General features: G+C 43.1%; 1 protein-coding gene across 1 annotated transcript in view; it reads left to right on the top strand.

Moving 5' to 3' along the window:
* Nucleotides 1-202: 202 nt before the first annotated feature.
* The window catches only part of KIF24 (kinesin family member 24), a 31,120-nt gene continuing 16,867 nt past the window's right edge, over nt 203-14,455 (top strand). Inside the window, exons 1-4 of the mRNA XM_035100873.2 lie at nt 203-691; nt 9,514-10,099; nt 10,330-10,519; nt 13,272-13,369. Of these exons, the coding sequence (XP_034956764.2) occupies nt 9,531-10,099; nt 10,330-10,519; nt 13,272-13,369 (857 nt within the window). The 5' untranslated portion in view covers nt 203-691; nt 9,514-9,530. The remainder of the gene's footprint in view (nt 692-9,513; nt 10,100-10,329; nt 10,520-13,271; nt 13,370-14,455) is intronic.

Raw genomic sequence — 14,455 nt, 5'->3', positions numbered from 1 at the left:
CGGGGCTCCCCCCCCCGCTCAACGTCCTATTGGGCGGTTTGCGGTGACGTCTTGCGGCGCGACATATGGGCGCGAGTCTTTGAACGTAGGCTTGGCGGCGTCGCCATGGAGACGCGGCCTAGCCGGGCGGCCGGAGCGGTCCTAGCGCACCCTGAGGGAGTCCTTAGCGGGGGTCGGACGTATCTGGGGAGGGGGAGGGGAAGACGCGCGGCGGGAAGTCCGTGGCAGGAACAGACACGGAGAAAGAGGCCCAGTTGTCGCAGCTGTCCCCCGCCCCACACCTTCCGCCTCTGCCCTGTTGCCATGGCGACGGGCTCGTAGAAGCGGGAGCGTCCTCCACGAGGCCTAGCGGCGGTTCAGGGCCTCCGCTTGTGAGAAGTTCCTGAGGAAAGTCAGGAGAGGCCGGCTCTGGTTTTGCGTTGCACCTGCCGGATCCCGCATATTCGTGAAACCCTGTTAGGATAACACGCTTTTCGGATTTCCTTGGCCTTTGAGTCATTATTTAAATGTGCAGCCAGGCCTTGTTTTAAAACCAGTTTAAAAGCTTTAAAGTGGGACATGGAGGAACCGACCACATAAGGTTTGGGCAAGATTTTGGAGGCATCAGTTTTCAGCAGATAATGCTCGTTGCAAGTATCGGACCCTACATCTCTGGTGCCATCGTTTCTCTTCAATGAAAGCCTGATTGCAGGTTGGTTGGTTTGTTTTTTATCTCCTTGTATTCCTAGAGTCTGGCAGCCGGCTCTTCAGTCCAGGAAGGAGGATTTTGTGCAGTCGTTTGTGCAAAATCCGAGCTTGCCTAAAGCGATAAACTCAGAAAATCCGAAATAACAATGAAAGTGCAGTCTGGTCTGGACGGTATGAAAAATACAAAATTCAGAAGCAAATGAAAATCAGCAGTTCTGAAAGACCTGGGAATATAAAAAGAAAAGAAAAAGGGTTTCAAACTTTTTATCTGGCAGATCTCCCTGGGGAAAGAATTGCAGAGCTGGTAGCATCACCAAAAAGAAGGCTCTGCCACTAGTCATTGTCTTTGTCACCCCCGCTTCTACTGGATAGAAACAAGGTCTTAAACAGGCAGAGGCAACCTTGGCTCTCCAGATGTTTTGGAACTACAACTCCCATGATCCCTGACCACTGGCCCTGTTAGCTAGGGATCATGGGAGTTGTAGTTCCAAAACATCTGGAGAGCCAAGGTTGCCTATACCTGGTCTTAAAGAACCTATATTCATGGGCAAGTTCATGTGGGAGAAAGCACTCCTTAAGATGCCCGGTCTTTAGCTATTGTCTGCCTTGTGGAGGGGGGAGCCATCTTGAAGGCTCATACAGTGGTTAGAGTGGGTTGGGGTCACAGAGCCCCAGGTTCAGATCCCCATGAAGTATACTTTGTAGCTGGTCAACTCCCTCTCTTACCGCCTAACCCAGGGGTCCCCCAAACTAAGGCCCGGGGGCCGGATGCGGCCCAATCGCCTTCTAAATCCGGCCCGCGGACGGTTCGAGAATCAGCATGTTTTTACATGAGTAGAATGTGTCCTTTTATTTAAAATGCATTTCTGGGTTATTTGTGGGGCATAGGAATTCGTTCATATTCTTTTCAAAATATAGTCCGGCCTGAGGGACAGTGGACCGGCCCCCTGCTGAAAAAGTTTGCTGACCCCTGGCCTAACCTAACACAGCATTGTTGAGAGCAGGAAATGACTGCTTAAACAGTTATGCCACCCTGAGCAGGGGTAGGGAGCTGGATATGGCTGACAGGGCAAAGTCACTATGATGCCAAGTAATCTGTTTTCACTTGTGCAGATGATCAGTTGATTACCAGAGTTTGTAAAGCACCAGGCTCTGCTGATCAGCCTGGTTGTTGGTGCTTGCAAAGCACTGTGCCCGCAGGTCTGCAAATTCCCTTTAGCCCAGCTTCATCTTTACCTGCCCTACACCTGATGTCATATATGGTGGGTGTGGCTTGGCCAATAGGTTCATCACCCCTTTAAGAGAAACAGCAGGATATAACTGCCTTGTCTCTTCCCAATTCATTGCTCCTGCAGAATCTCTCTCTCAACACTGAGGAAGGTACTAGCATGGGGAAAGCTCTGCTAGCATCAGCTGCTTCGCACTGCAACTATGCAAACTGGGCTGGTGGGGGGGGGAAGATGTGTGAATTCTGGGTAAACAGGTGCTGCCTTGTCCTAGATGGGACCTTGCTTCTATGAGACTGGCCTCATTTTGAGCACACAATCTTAGTACAGTACAATACAGTGGTGCCTCGCTAGAAGAAATTAATTCGTTCCACGGGTCTTTTCTTATAGCGAAAAATTCGTCTAGCGAATCCCATAGGAATGCATTGAATTTTTTTTTGCCCATAGGAACGCATTAATTGAATTTCAATGCATTCCTATGGGAAACCATGATTCGGTAGACGAATTTTTCGTAAAACGCATTTGTCTAGCGAGGCAAGCTCTGCTCGAAAAATCCTTTCGTTAAGCAGAAATTTCGTTAAGCAGGGCATTCGTTAAGCGAGGCACCACTGTAATTGGAAATGAACAGGGCTGAGGCATTGTTTCCTGTCACCTCAGCTTGTATCAGATAAAGGTAAAGGGACCCCTGACCATTAGGTCCAGTCGTGACCGACTCTGGGGTTGCGGCGCTCATCTCACGTTATTGGCTGGGGGAGCCAGGTCATGTGGCCAGCATGACAAAGCTGGTGAACCAGAGCAGCACATGGAAACGCCGTTTACCTTCCTGCTGTAGCGGTACGTAGTTATCTACTTGCACTTTGACGTGCTTTCGAACTGCTAGGTTGGTAGGAGCAGGGACCGTACAACGGGAGCTCATCCCGTCGCGGGGATTCGAACCGCCAACCTTCAGATCGGTAAGCCCTAGGCTCTGTGGTTTAACCCACAGCGCTACCCGCTTCCAAATAGGATAATGCATTCTTATTTGGAAAAGCAAACAGGCTGAGTCTTTCTCCTCAGCATCTTCTAGGCTGCAGTCTTATGTACTGTGTTGCAGCCTAAAGATAGAGAGTGGATTCTATGCTGGGGTCATTCTGTTTATGGTTCTGTGTGCTTATACATGCTCAGGAATTACTGAAACGCAGCTGCCTTTGGGGAGGGGCCTTGTAGATACTTGAAAGCAGTGTTGTAAGTACATGTGCTTTAAACTTTGTAGTGCCAAATTCTTTGTGTGGCACAGTTGGCTATACTGGCATACCATACTAAACCTATTCCTGCTTCTTGCTGGGAGTCTCACCAGCACTATGCTTTGCAGTGTGCTGAGCTGCCCTCTACAGGGAGAGAAGGTGTTATGGGTAGGGAGCAGCAGGAGATTTGGGGCCTGCTGCAAAAGATCCAGGGCTCAGGATCTGGCACCTCCAACAATGTCCCACCTCCTTGATTCACATTTTGAGGGCCATGGTAAAGCTGTGGGGTCATAGCACCCTTGGTGGAAAGCCAGAGAAAGAGAGGGAGTGATCTCTCCACCCCTGTGCTGTTTCAGAGTGTGCCCTGCTTCTCTATCAGTGCTTTCCATGAAATAGGAAAGGTCAGTGTGGTGAATGAATTCCCTATTCTGTTTGTTCACTGGTTTATCTTGTTGGGATTCACATTGTGTCCCGGTGCTCCTCTAAATTTACTTTGGCATTACAGTAACACATCACTTAAGTCTTCCAAGCAGTATACTGCTATGCATCCTCCCAAGTAGATTTATTTTAGTGGATGTTTCTTTGTATGCCAAAAGGACTCATTCTCTGTCCTGAAGCATTCAGGCCTCCCTCCATCCTAGCTTGATTGTCGGGAAGACCCACATTGATCCTAGCAAGTGGCAGTAGGTGTCCCCCTCTTTGGCCAACAAATATGGCAAAGTTTGAGAGGTTCCTGCTTCAGTGCTGAGATTTGGACCTGGTGACCATAAGATGAATCCTTTCATCCCAATGGATGTTGTGTGAGACTTGTGCAGTGAGGGGATTTTGCTTGCCCTTGATACCTCTTGCCCTACAGCCTGAATACTCGGTGCTGCCTTTGTCTGTGGGCAAACTCAGTAAAAGGCAGAATGTTCCTTGTACCCTCTCTGTTGTTCGTTTGCTATGATGCAGCATAACTTAAAACCCCTGTTAGAGCTTTGGAATGGCTTCCCCCATCCCCCCTGAGCTGGAACAAGAACTTGGTAAAGTATAGGCAGCTTTCCTCCCTCCTATAATTTCTATAACTCAAAAGGAAGAAGCTGGTTGCTATGTAACAGAAACCATTTACATGGCAACTGAAGCACGGGGAATGAAGCAATAATAGCTTCAACTGTGTAAAGACAGATTTCCTTTTATATAGAAACATAATGAAGAAAGCATTCTTGGATTTCTGAAAGCTTTCCTTGCAGGAAAGAATCGCGTGCAATTTTTAAATGATTAGCTGCCCACTATAACTCAGACTTGTTTTATTCACATACCAGGAAAATGAGAAGTTTCCAGGAACCACAACAGCTGTTGTCTACAGCAGTTGTCCTACATCGGCTGTGGAGCAGAGGCTTTTTCACTGAGGTCATCAGGCTAAAATTAATGTGAAAGAATGATCAGGAAATGGATCAGGCTGCTGTATTTGAAATTAGTGATGAGAAAGAGTAATGCCAACTGATTAGCTTTTAGCTACAGTTACAAAGTAGGTAGTGTTTTCATTTTTATTTGATAAAACTTTTATTAGCATTTTCAGTTTTACAGAACTATTTATGTAGGCAGTATGAAGAACTTAAAAGCACAGACTAGAGTTTGTGAGATTAAAAATAAATAAAAAATGAATAGATTGGAGAGATCCTGGATTGCTGTGGTTTGCACAGGTAGACACACACACACCCACACACCAAGGGTGTGAAATATTAGATATGCTAAGGGAAGGGTAAGCAAACAATATTACTTTGTGGGTTCCATTGCCACCTTTCAAGGTTTCAAGGGGCAACAGTTAATGATCATCCGTGCAGTTGAAGATGGGCAATAAAACTGTATGGGTAATAAGCTCTTGTCTTCCCACTCCCATCTCCAAGTGCACCAGGGTACCATTAGATGAGGCAGAGTAAATATCTCTGCTACCCCTTTTAATGTAGTGCTGGTCATGGGTGCCAGGTTAGAGCTGGAAGGATCATACTGTATAGGGAGAGCTTCTCGGCTGCTCCTGTCAACCAGGGTTGTGTCCGGTGGTGTCCACGCACATGCATACCATTTGCATACAGGCATTTCTTCCTCCCCCACCCCAGTCTACAATTCTGTCATTTAGACAGAGTACCAGAAGATTCAAAATCTAGTTCCTTTGTGAAGGGGATGTGGTGGAGCTATTTCACTGTGCCTGAACAAGGAAAGAATATTCTGCTTGGCTTTGTTGTTCCACTATGTGCCCTGTGGCCACTTTGCACTGGAGTAAAATAGAGCAGAATAGAAAGCAACAGCTGCCCCTTGTGAAGCTGAAATTTAAATCTGAGCAGCAAATTCCTCCCCACGCCCTAACCCAGATCCTCATCCTGGTGCCATTTATTCCTGTGAATGAATTTCCTGTGGGAAATGTATGCGCGCAGGAGGTTTAAATGATATTCAGCATGCATTATTAAATTTAAAGTGATTTTTTCCGGAGGCCAGGGTTTTCTCTCTTTTGTACTTATGTGGATATTGTTGCCTCATGGGTCTATAGCCAAATACTGTACTGTACTGTACAGTACTTACATTATGTGATAAGTGGCTTTCCCCTTCTGTACCAGCAGGTGGCACTGAAGATAAGAATGTACTGTAGCTTTTTAAAATTATTATTTTAAAGAACTCCAGTGTAGCTGGAAATAAATACTTGCTTTTAAGAAACGCTTTTTGCATTTGTAAGTGAGGGTCACAACAGTTAGGAAACAGATGAGTCCGCAGGCCATTTTTTCAGACTACTATGAATAGCAGATAGTGTTTTGGCATAAAATCGTAATTCTTTTCTGCCATGAAATTTGCTGAATGACCCTGGTGCCTAGCCTACCTTACAGGGTGGTTGTTAGAATAGATGGAGGGAGAAGGAGACCCATGTATAATGCTCTGGGGCCCTTGGAGGATGGGTGGGATAAAAATGCACCACGTTGGATTAATAGGCTGGAGTAAACCTGACCCATGATGGCTAGCTGCTCTAGAATACAAAATCCAGTGGCTGCAGTCCAGCTGAATTGTGAACAGTGGGAATCCTGCCATTGGCTTCAGGATTTATGCTTCTTAAACATGCTTTTTGCATAATAAATTGACCTGATTCTGCTTGTAGCTCAGAATTAATTCTCTATGTCCCTGGTAGGTGGTGACATGATCATTCAAACTCAACTGCTGAATTTCTAGATGTAGCACAACATTTTAAAACATCAATTTCATGAGGCACCAGGGTATAAACAAGATAAATAAGTAAAATAAACGTGTAGAGAGAATGGGAAAAGGTGGGTTTTTTACAGCCTGTTCTTATGCTTTGTTTGAAGCAGATCCTGTTGATTTCTGTATGCCTAGTACTAGGTCTTAAAACCACAGTGTGTGCATTCAAAATTGGTATTCTAGTAGATCAGGTGAATTTTCTCACTTCTCACTTTTTATTTCTCCTAAATGCAAACTAAAAATTCAGTGGCTAGTGCTCTCTGCATCTCATCATCCAGAGATCCCTCCCATGTAGCAAGTAGTTCTGCCTTCTGGGTAGTTAAAACACGTTGTTGAACTAGTGGTTGTTTTAACCTCATTCATCATAACTTGTTCCACCACCCCAGTAATGTTTAATCATCCTTTTGCCCATGTTTCTGGCCTCCCAAGTGCACAGGATATTATGAGAAGCACCTTTTCAGGTGCACTTGTTGGATTGATTGCTTCAGTCTTACTTTGTTATTGGATTTTGACTTTTTGGGGCTAGTTGTTTTGTTTTTTGTTGCTGTTTTTATTATGTTTTGCTGTATTCTGTGTTATCTTGTAACCCACTTTGAGGAGGCTTTTATTTTTTTTATTTATTGCACGAAATTTATATACCGCTTGATTGTAAAAATCATCCCCCAAAAGCCCTCAAAATGATTGCTCTGAAAGGTGACCTGAAAATATTTTAAATAAACAATAGAGCATTTGATTTCAGTAGATTCAGCTAACAATTTGTTTTCCTTCCAGCAAGCCTTCTTTCTTTAACACTGAATTGCTGGTGACTGAGAGCATAATTGGTTGACAAAGCATGTATGAAGCTTTCAGCATTTGTTTGATCCAAAGGGAAATTCCACCAAAGAAACAAATGGAAGTTTTGTTGGAGGATTTGTGAGTTTCTATCAAATTATTTTATAAGAATGCATCCTGGATGTAGGTGCAGTATAGGGAAGTGTCATTAGCTTGAAATAAAAATGATTAAAATCCCACTTAGTGCGTCAAGATTGTAAGATTTTCTCAATAATAATAATAATCAAATGGTGCACAATAAAAAGGAAATATAGACTTGATATTGTGTATAGTTGCTCATCTTAAATAGGTTGTAGTGAAACTATTTGATTTCCAGAGCCAGCAGTAGCACACTTAAGATTGGAGCAGAACCTCTTTTATATATTAATACATGCAGGCACCCCTTTGTCTTTGTAACATGATGACCTTTTGAATTTGTCCATATCCATTTCACTGCCTTTTGATCATTAGCTGTGGGGAGCCTTTGGGACACATGGTTGGCCTGGAAGAGGCACATCTAAATTTAGGCACATTGCTTTCTGTAGCTGGTAGAGTCCATTTCTGCAGCTTGTAGCATTAGTTGTAGATACTTTGCAAGTGTAAGAAGCCGGGAGACGCAAGTAAGTGATTGCACGTTCTAGTGTGTGCTTCTCAGTGTAGTGCTATCGTATACTGTGAATATTTGTGTATGACTAACTGTCTGACTTGATTGATTGACTGATTCCATTTACACACTGCAGTACTTCATTAGAGGTGCTTTTTAAGGCTCCTGAATGAAGGTCACAATTTAAGAAGATCTACTTATCAGTTCACTGGAGAAAAAGAAGCAATTCATTATCAATGAATATCAATATTCATTATGATACAATTTGTGTTTGAAGTAGGCACTGTTCTGCCTTAGGTTCATGAGTTTAATGGATAGATTTGGGGCTTCAGGATTCCATTCTCCACATAAACTTGTATTCTACAGCTGTGATTTTAAAGTTACTTGTTTGTTAATTTTGTCAGAGTGACAAAATGAGACGCATTGCTGAATACCTTTTGATGAAAGTACTGATATACCCTGGATATCCAGAGTTTCCTTTCTCTGCTCTCTGTATTCCTTAGCTCCAGTAAATGCCATAAGCTGCTCTGGGAGGCATGATGATGGGCAGGTTAAACAGGATCAAAATTAGGCACCAGGAGTGCCTGGCGTGCTATGGTCCATGGGGTCACGAAGAGTCGGACACGACTAAACGACTAAACAACAACAAATTAAATTTTGAAGCAGAAAATGATTTATTTTCTTTGATTTATTTTCCTTTGATGTATTATTTATTTTTTTAAAATGTATTTCCCACTTACTTTTCTTAAATTATTCAAAGCACACACAAAACTCTTAAGATGGTAAAACAGTAATCCAGCAATAACAATGAAACAATTAAAAATCTAAAAATTAATAAGCAATCAGAATAAAAAAGGGGAACCAAACCCATTTACAGCAAACAGAAACAAACCTAATAATTCCTAATGTGTTAAATGCACTGAAGTAGCCTGTGTAGTGCCATTTCCAGAGTGGCTGCCGATGTTTAGTGGGCTGGAGCAAGATGGCAAGGAGTCTTGTGGGACCTTAAACACTAATTTTAATGGGAAGTGTCAGTAGCTTAGTAGTAGTGCTACTGGGACCTCCAGTTAGGGCTGGGAATGTCTCCTGCTCCCAGTCAGTGTACAGACAATACTGAACTAGATGAACTAGCAGTCTCACTTGGAATAAGGCAGATTCCTAGATTTCAATGGTGTCGGCTTTTGTAGAGTAGAGGCCACTTTGTTGGAACCACGAATTGTTGTCCCGTTGGCAGGTGCACATTTCCAAAGGGGAATGAAATGCAAGCCAGAAGGCTTCTGTTTCCAATCTCGTCAGCTGTTCGCTCACTGGGGAGTTTCGCTAAGCCACTGTTCTTCAGCTCCCTGCCTGTAATAGGATGGTAATATTACTGGCCTACTTGACAGAGTTGATGTAAGGATTACTGAAATGGCAGCTTCACAGATGAATGGGGATCGGAACTTGGGGTTTCCTTCTCCGCTGGTACTCATGGCAGTGTTATTTTCATGTCTGGAAATAATTTAAATACTGTATGAATAAAACTTTGAATGGTGAGGTACTATCTATCGATAAACTCTGCCACATGAGCGCTGCTGCTGCTGCTGATTCATTTTTTGCAGGATCTTTGCCCTATTTCCAGTCAGCCCTTTAGCATGAAGCAAATGCCCTGTTGCAGCTGCCCTTAATGGATAGTTTCCATGTTTTTTTAAAAAAAGTCACTGTTTCATATAGACATGTTTCACTTTGTCTTTTTTCCTTTATTTAGTAGACCTTGAATAGAAGATGGCCTCCTGTCTATACGATTGCCTTTGTGAAGCAGAGCTTGAGAAATATTTTCCCCATTTTAGTGCCCTTGGCTTTCAGAGGATTGATGAACTTGCCAAGGTCTCCATGAAAGATTACACCAAGCTGGGGGTTCATAACATGAAGGACCGCAAGCGCCTCTTCCAGCTCATTCGAATCATCAAAATGCTGCAGGCAGAAGAGGAAGCAATGAGGGGGAAAAAGGCAACTAGATGTGGCCCTCGAAGACAACTGCACTTTGATTCCCTCTCAGAGGAAAGAGATGGAGGGAGAAAACAGCTTGAGCCTGAATTGTCTCTATCCAATTGCTCTGTAAATGAAGATAAAGATGATTTAGCTGCAGTGTTGAGCCACGAAGCTGAGTACAAAAGACCTAGGAAAGACTCTTTGAATGCTGCTGCAACATGGACAGAACATAAACTGGGCATTCCAGCTATCAGTTCATCTAACGATATTGCTCCTTTCCTAGGGGATGCTGAAGCCCCCATTGTACAAAGGGTAGCTCATATTTCAGGTTATAATTATGGAGTGCCTCATTCTTGTACCAGGTAATCACCATTTATCTGTATTCCTTTACATGGAACAATGTAATTCTCTCCTTCATACATGTGGGGGAAGTTAAAAGTTACAAAATAAAATAAAATTCTGCAACCAATTACCCTACATACTGTTTTAGGAATACATTGTGCATGCATTTGATTTACACATATAAATTCCTATAGTGTGGGCTGACTTTGAAATTGCAAATTTAGCATTTTTGACATCCTGTGTTTCACAGACCTAATGCTTCTGAGAAGGAGACCCCATGGACCGAGATTGACAAGATCCGTGTGTGTGTTCGAAAGCGTCCCCTTGGCTTAAGAGAAGAAAGGCGTGGGGAAGTGAATATCATCACAGTAGAAGATAAAGAAACCCTCCTGCTCCATGAGAAGAAGGAGGCTGTTGACCTCAGCCAGTACATTTTGCAGGTTGCAGTATTTTGGCTCCTTACATCTTGTATCATGTCTTAGAGTGTTCAAGTAATGGTATCAAACTGATCTATTTACATTCAAAGAGGAGATAAAACAACAACTTCCTACAGGAGAACTTGGAATACTAATCTGTATTCTAAAAAATTACCTTTTGTAAACAATAAAATAAATCTGAGCATACAAAACAGTAAAAACGGTTGAATCCAGAATATTCATCAACACCCTATCCACTGAATATTAAGATTTTTTTTGAAAATGAGAACTTTTGCATGGACTTCCATAGGCCTAGTGGATAAGGCTTTAGAGACAGGAAAGGTGAGAGAGGAAGCTGCTTGTGAGAGAGGGCATCTTTGTGCTTTTGCAATGGCTTGCCAACAGGTGGAGAAGGATCTCCTCCAGAAATTTGAATGACTGCTTTAGTCCCTGGGTCTTATCTTAATGGATGACACTGTTCTTGGGCCTAGGAAATAACAATTTGAAAGTTGAAGCCAACACCTTGATTTGCTCCTGGAAGCAGAAAGGGAGCAAGCGTAGTTGCAGCAGTGATAGCAAGCAAGCAAGCAGCAGTGCAACAGTACTGCAGTCTGTAGGAGAATGCTACAGTGTATTGTAGGCCAACAAAGGTCCATGGACCCCTATACACTTTGTTTATTTTAGATATTTTGAGACGTGGGTGGCACTGAGCCTCTTGGGCTTGCCAATTGGAAGGTCAGCAGTTCAAATCTGCATGACGGGGTGAGCTCCCATTGCTCTGTCCCAGCTTCTGCCAACCTAGCAGTTTGAAAGCATATCAGTGCAAGTAGATAAATAGGTACCACCGCAGCGGGAAGGTAAATGGTGTTTCCGTGCGCTCTGCCACTTGTCACGGTCCTCCGTGCACCAGTAGCAGTTTAGTAATGCAGGCCACATGACCCGGAAAGCTTCCTGTGGACAAACGCTGTCTCCCTCAGCCTGAAAAGTGCCGCACCCCATAGTTGCCTTTGACTGGACTTAACCATCCAGGGGTACTTTACCTTTACCATTTAGATATCTATTACATTTATAGCAGCAGGGAATTTGACATTACCAGAAAATGATTGCATAATAGGCTGCTGTATTATATTCTCATATTGCACGACAGTGTTTCACGAATCATTCTGTTGTGAATGCCTATGGTACAGTAGAAGAGGTCACTTTCTTGGGGATACCATATTCCAGATGCCATGTTGTGCTCTAGAGAGATATTCCTGCCACATATGAGCCACAACCTGTGATTGGCGGGTGGCAAGGGGACGCATCTCAGGCCAGTACTGGAACACTCCCCAAATAACATTACAAATGGTGCTATAAGGATGACATGATCCCAACTTTTACTTATCTAGACTGTGATGAACATGCAATTTCTCTTGCTTGAAACTTTTCTGTAATTCTGTTGGACTTGCCTCTGATTTACACTAAAGATTAAATGTTCTTCCTTGCATTGTCTTCTCTCTTTTCTGTTGGAAAGTGAGCATATTGTAATTACTGCCCGAGGCGCCTGTGCTTAACAAAGGCAACAGAACTGGGCTGCCAGCCTAGTGAATTCCCTTTCCCCCAGTTTCCATTCTACTAGAGAGCAAGGTTCTCACAGGCCTTCAGTGCTCCAGTTCTCTCTGAATGATCTATGCTCTCTCTTCCTCTGCCCTCCTTCCCCTTTGTGGTTAATGATTTTTCAGCTAATAGTCTTGCATCTTTTCTCTCTCTTGGTCCCAGGTACCTTCTGCTGCCTAGATCAAATTCTCATTCCGATTGACAGCAGCAGGAAGGTAACCAGTCTGCAGAGCAGCATGTTATGTACACATGTGCCCCTCCTCCCCCTGGTGCTTCAGTTCAGTGGGGCTCTTGCTAAATGAATGAATGAATGAATGAATGAATGTCCTCATAGATTGTGCCTACTGACACAAACAGCTTAAGATGAACTTCCATTTCATGCGGCTCAATGTGGTGCCTTCCATAGTTCTAGTTACAGGTAGGTAGCCGTGTTGGTCTGAGTCGAAGCAAAATAAAAAAAAATCCTTCAGTAGCACCTTAAAGACCAACTAAGTTTTTATTTTGGTATGAGCTTTCGTGTGCATGCACACTTCTTCAGATACACTGAAGAAGGAGGTATCTGACGAAGTGTGCATGCACACGAAAGCTCATACCAAAATAAAAACTTAGTTGGTCTTTAAGGTGCTACTGAAGGAATTTTTTTATTTTGCTTCGACTCAGACCAACACGGCTACCTACCTGTAGCTTAAGATGAAGAAGCCTTAAGTATAGGAAGTTTTACTTCTGAAATTGTGAAATGAGGATTTCGTAGAAATGTCTTTCTAGGTTTCTAGTTTCCTTTGCCTCAAAAATACATCAGAATTTGGTAGTGGAAGTTCTTTTTCAGCAGCAAGAATCCACAGCTTGATTTTGGACCTTTTATTTTGCATCATTCCATGTTATCATTGCATACCCGTTCACTTAAGGCAAGATGAAGTATTGTCTTCTGCCTCCCTCCCTCCTCCCTTTCTTATTTTACTTCTGCTCACAGCTTTGTTTCCAGTGACACTTGCTTGGTACAGTTGCTGAATCCATTAGTTTACTCTGGCTGATGGTGATTGCATGATGTCTGAATTTGACTATGTGGGGTCTGAGCTTCCTGGTTTCACTTTGAATGGGATCCACAGCTTTGTATCTTATCATCATGGGTGGGTGAAAGGAGTGGAATTCCTTTTTGTAAATATCCCTTTTCTTTTTGCAGCATGTGTTTTACTTTGATGAAGTCTTTGGGGAGGCCTGTTCCAACCAGGATGTGTACATGAAGACTGCCCACCCCCTCATTCAACACATTTTCAATGGGTAGGGTGTTGTGTATCCTTTCCCTGTCTGTGCCTATGGACATTTTCGTTGTTTATATATGTTTATTGAAGTTTTCATGGTGCTCACCTTTCTTCCTCTGTTTTTCTTTTGGTGATGGTCCACACACACACACTCCTATATCTGAATTATGTGTCATTTTTAAAATAAATCAGCAGATAAGAGAATGAATGTAAAAATTGTTTTCCATTTTATTTATTTAAATTCATATCCTGCCATTTGACAAGGTAGCTCACAATTTAAAAGGTGAATAACGAAACAGAATCATAAAACAAGAAAAACAAAATGTGTAGTAAAAAAGGGCATCCGGTATGAAATCAGTAACAGGTGTAGCATAACTCAGTTGTTCCCACCATCGTAACCCCAAGGCCAGAACATTTTCATGGGTGTCTTGAAGACTTCCATGGAATTGCGGTAATGGGCACCCACTTAGGGAAGTGTTTCCTAAGGAATGCCATTCTAGCAGATACTAAGTGGTAAAAGGGGTCTGGCGTAGGGTTTGCCTTGGCAGCTGCAGAAGCAAGCTTTCCGCTGGACCACTTAGGTCTTTAAAGGTCAAAACTGGCACTTTGAATGGAGCCTGGAAACCAACCAGCAATGCTTCTTCAGGATGAATGTTCTTGCACCCTGTGACTGTTTGCAGCCAGTAGCTAGGCACCAATTCTAGTCCAGGCGCTGCTTCTTAACACCCTTTCAAGGATAGTCCTATATGAAGTGTTTCATGTGGAGAGGAAATAGAAATCTCCTTAACAATGTAAGTAACAATAAAACCCAATATGGCATCATGCCAAAGCCCCACAGAATGAAGGGGAACTGCAGAAGCACACAAAAGTATAATGGGTTGGGTAGTTGACTTTCAGGCTGGCAGTGCAGATCTTCTGCATTACCATGTTACATATTTTTGTGTTTTTATATTGTAAACTGTGCTGTGCTCCTTGGATGAAGGGCAGTATAGAAATCTAGCAGCAGGCACATGACTTAGGAGGAGTGTCACCTCCCCATCAGTGTTCTCAACTACATTAGGGAAATGTTGTGTAGCTTTTGAAATGTAATGGTGACTTGTATTTA

Source organism: Zootoca vivipara, chromosome 11 (assembly GCF_963506605.1).
Source record: "Zootoca vivipara chromosome 11, rZooViv1.1, whole genome shotgun sequence".
In the NCBI taxonomy this organism is placed as follows: domain Eukaryota; kingdom Metazoa; phylum Chordata; class Lepidosauria; order Squamata; family Lacertidae; genus Zootoca; species Zootoca vivipara.
This window is presented reverse-complemented; position numbering and strand designations above follow the sequence as displayed.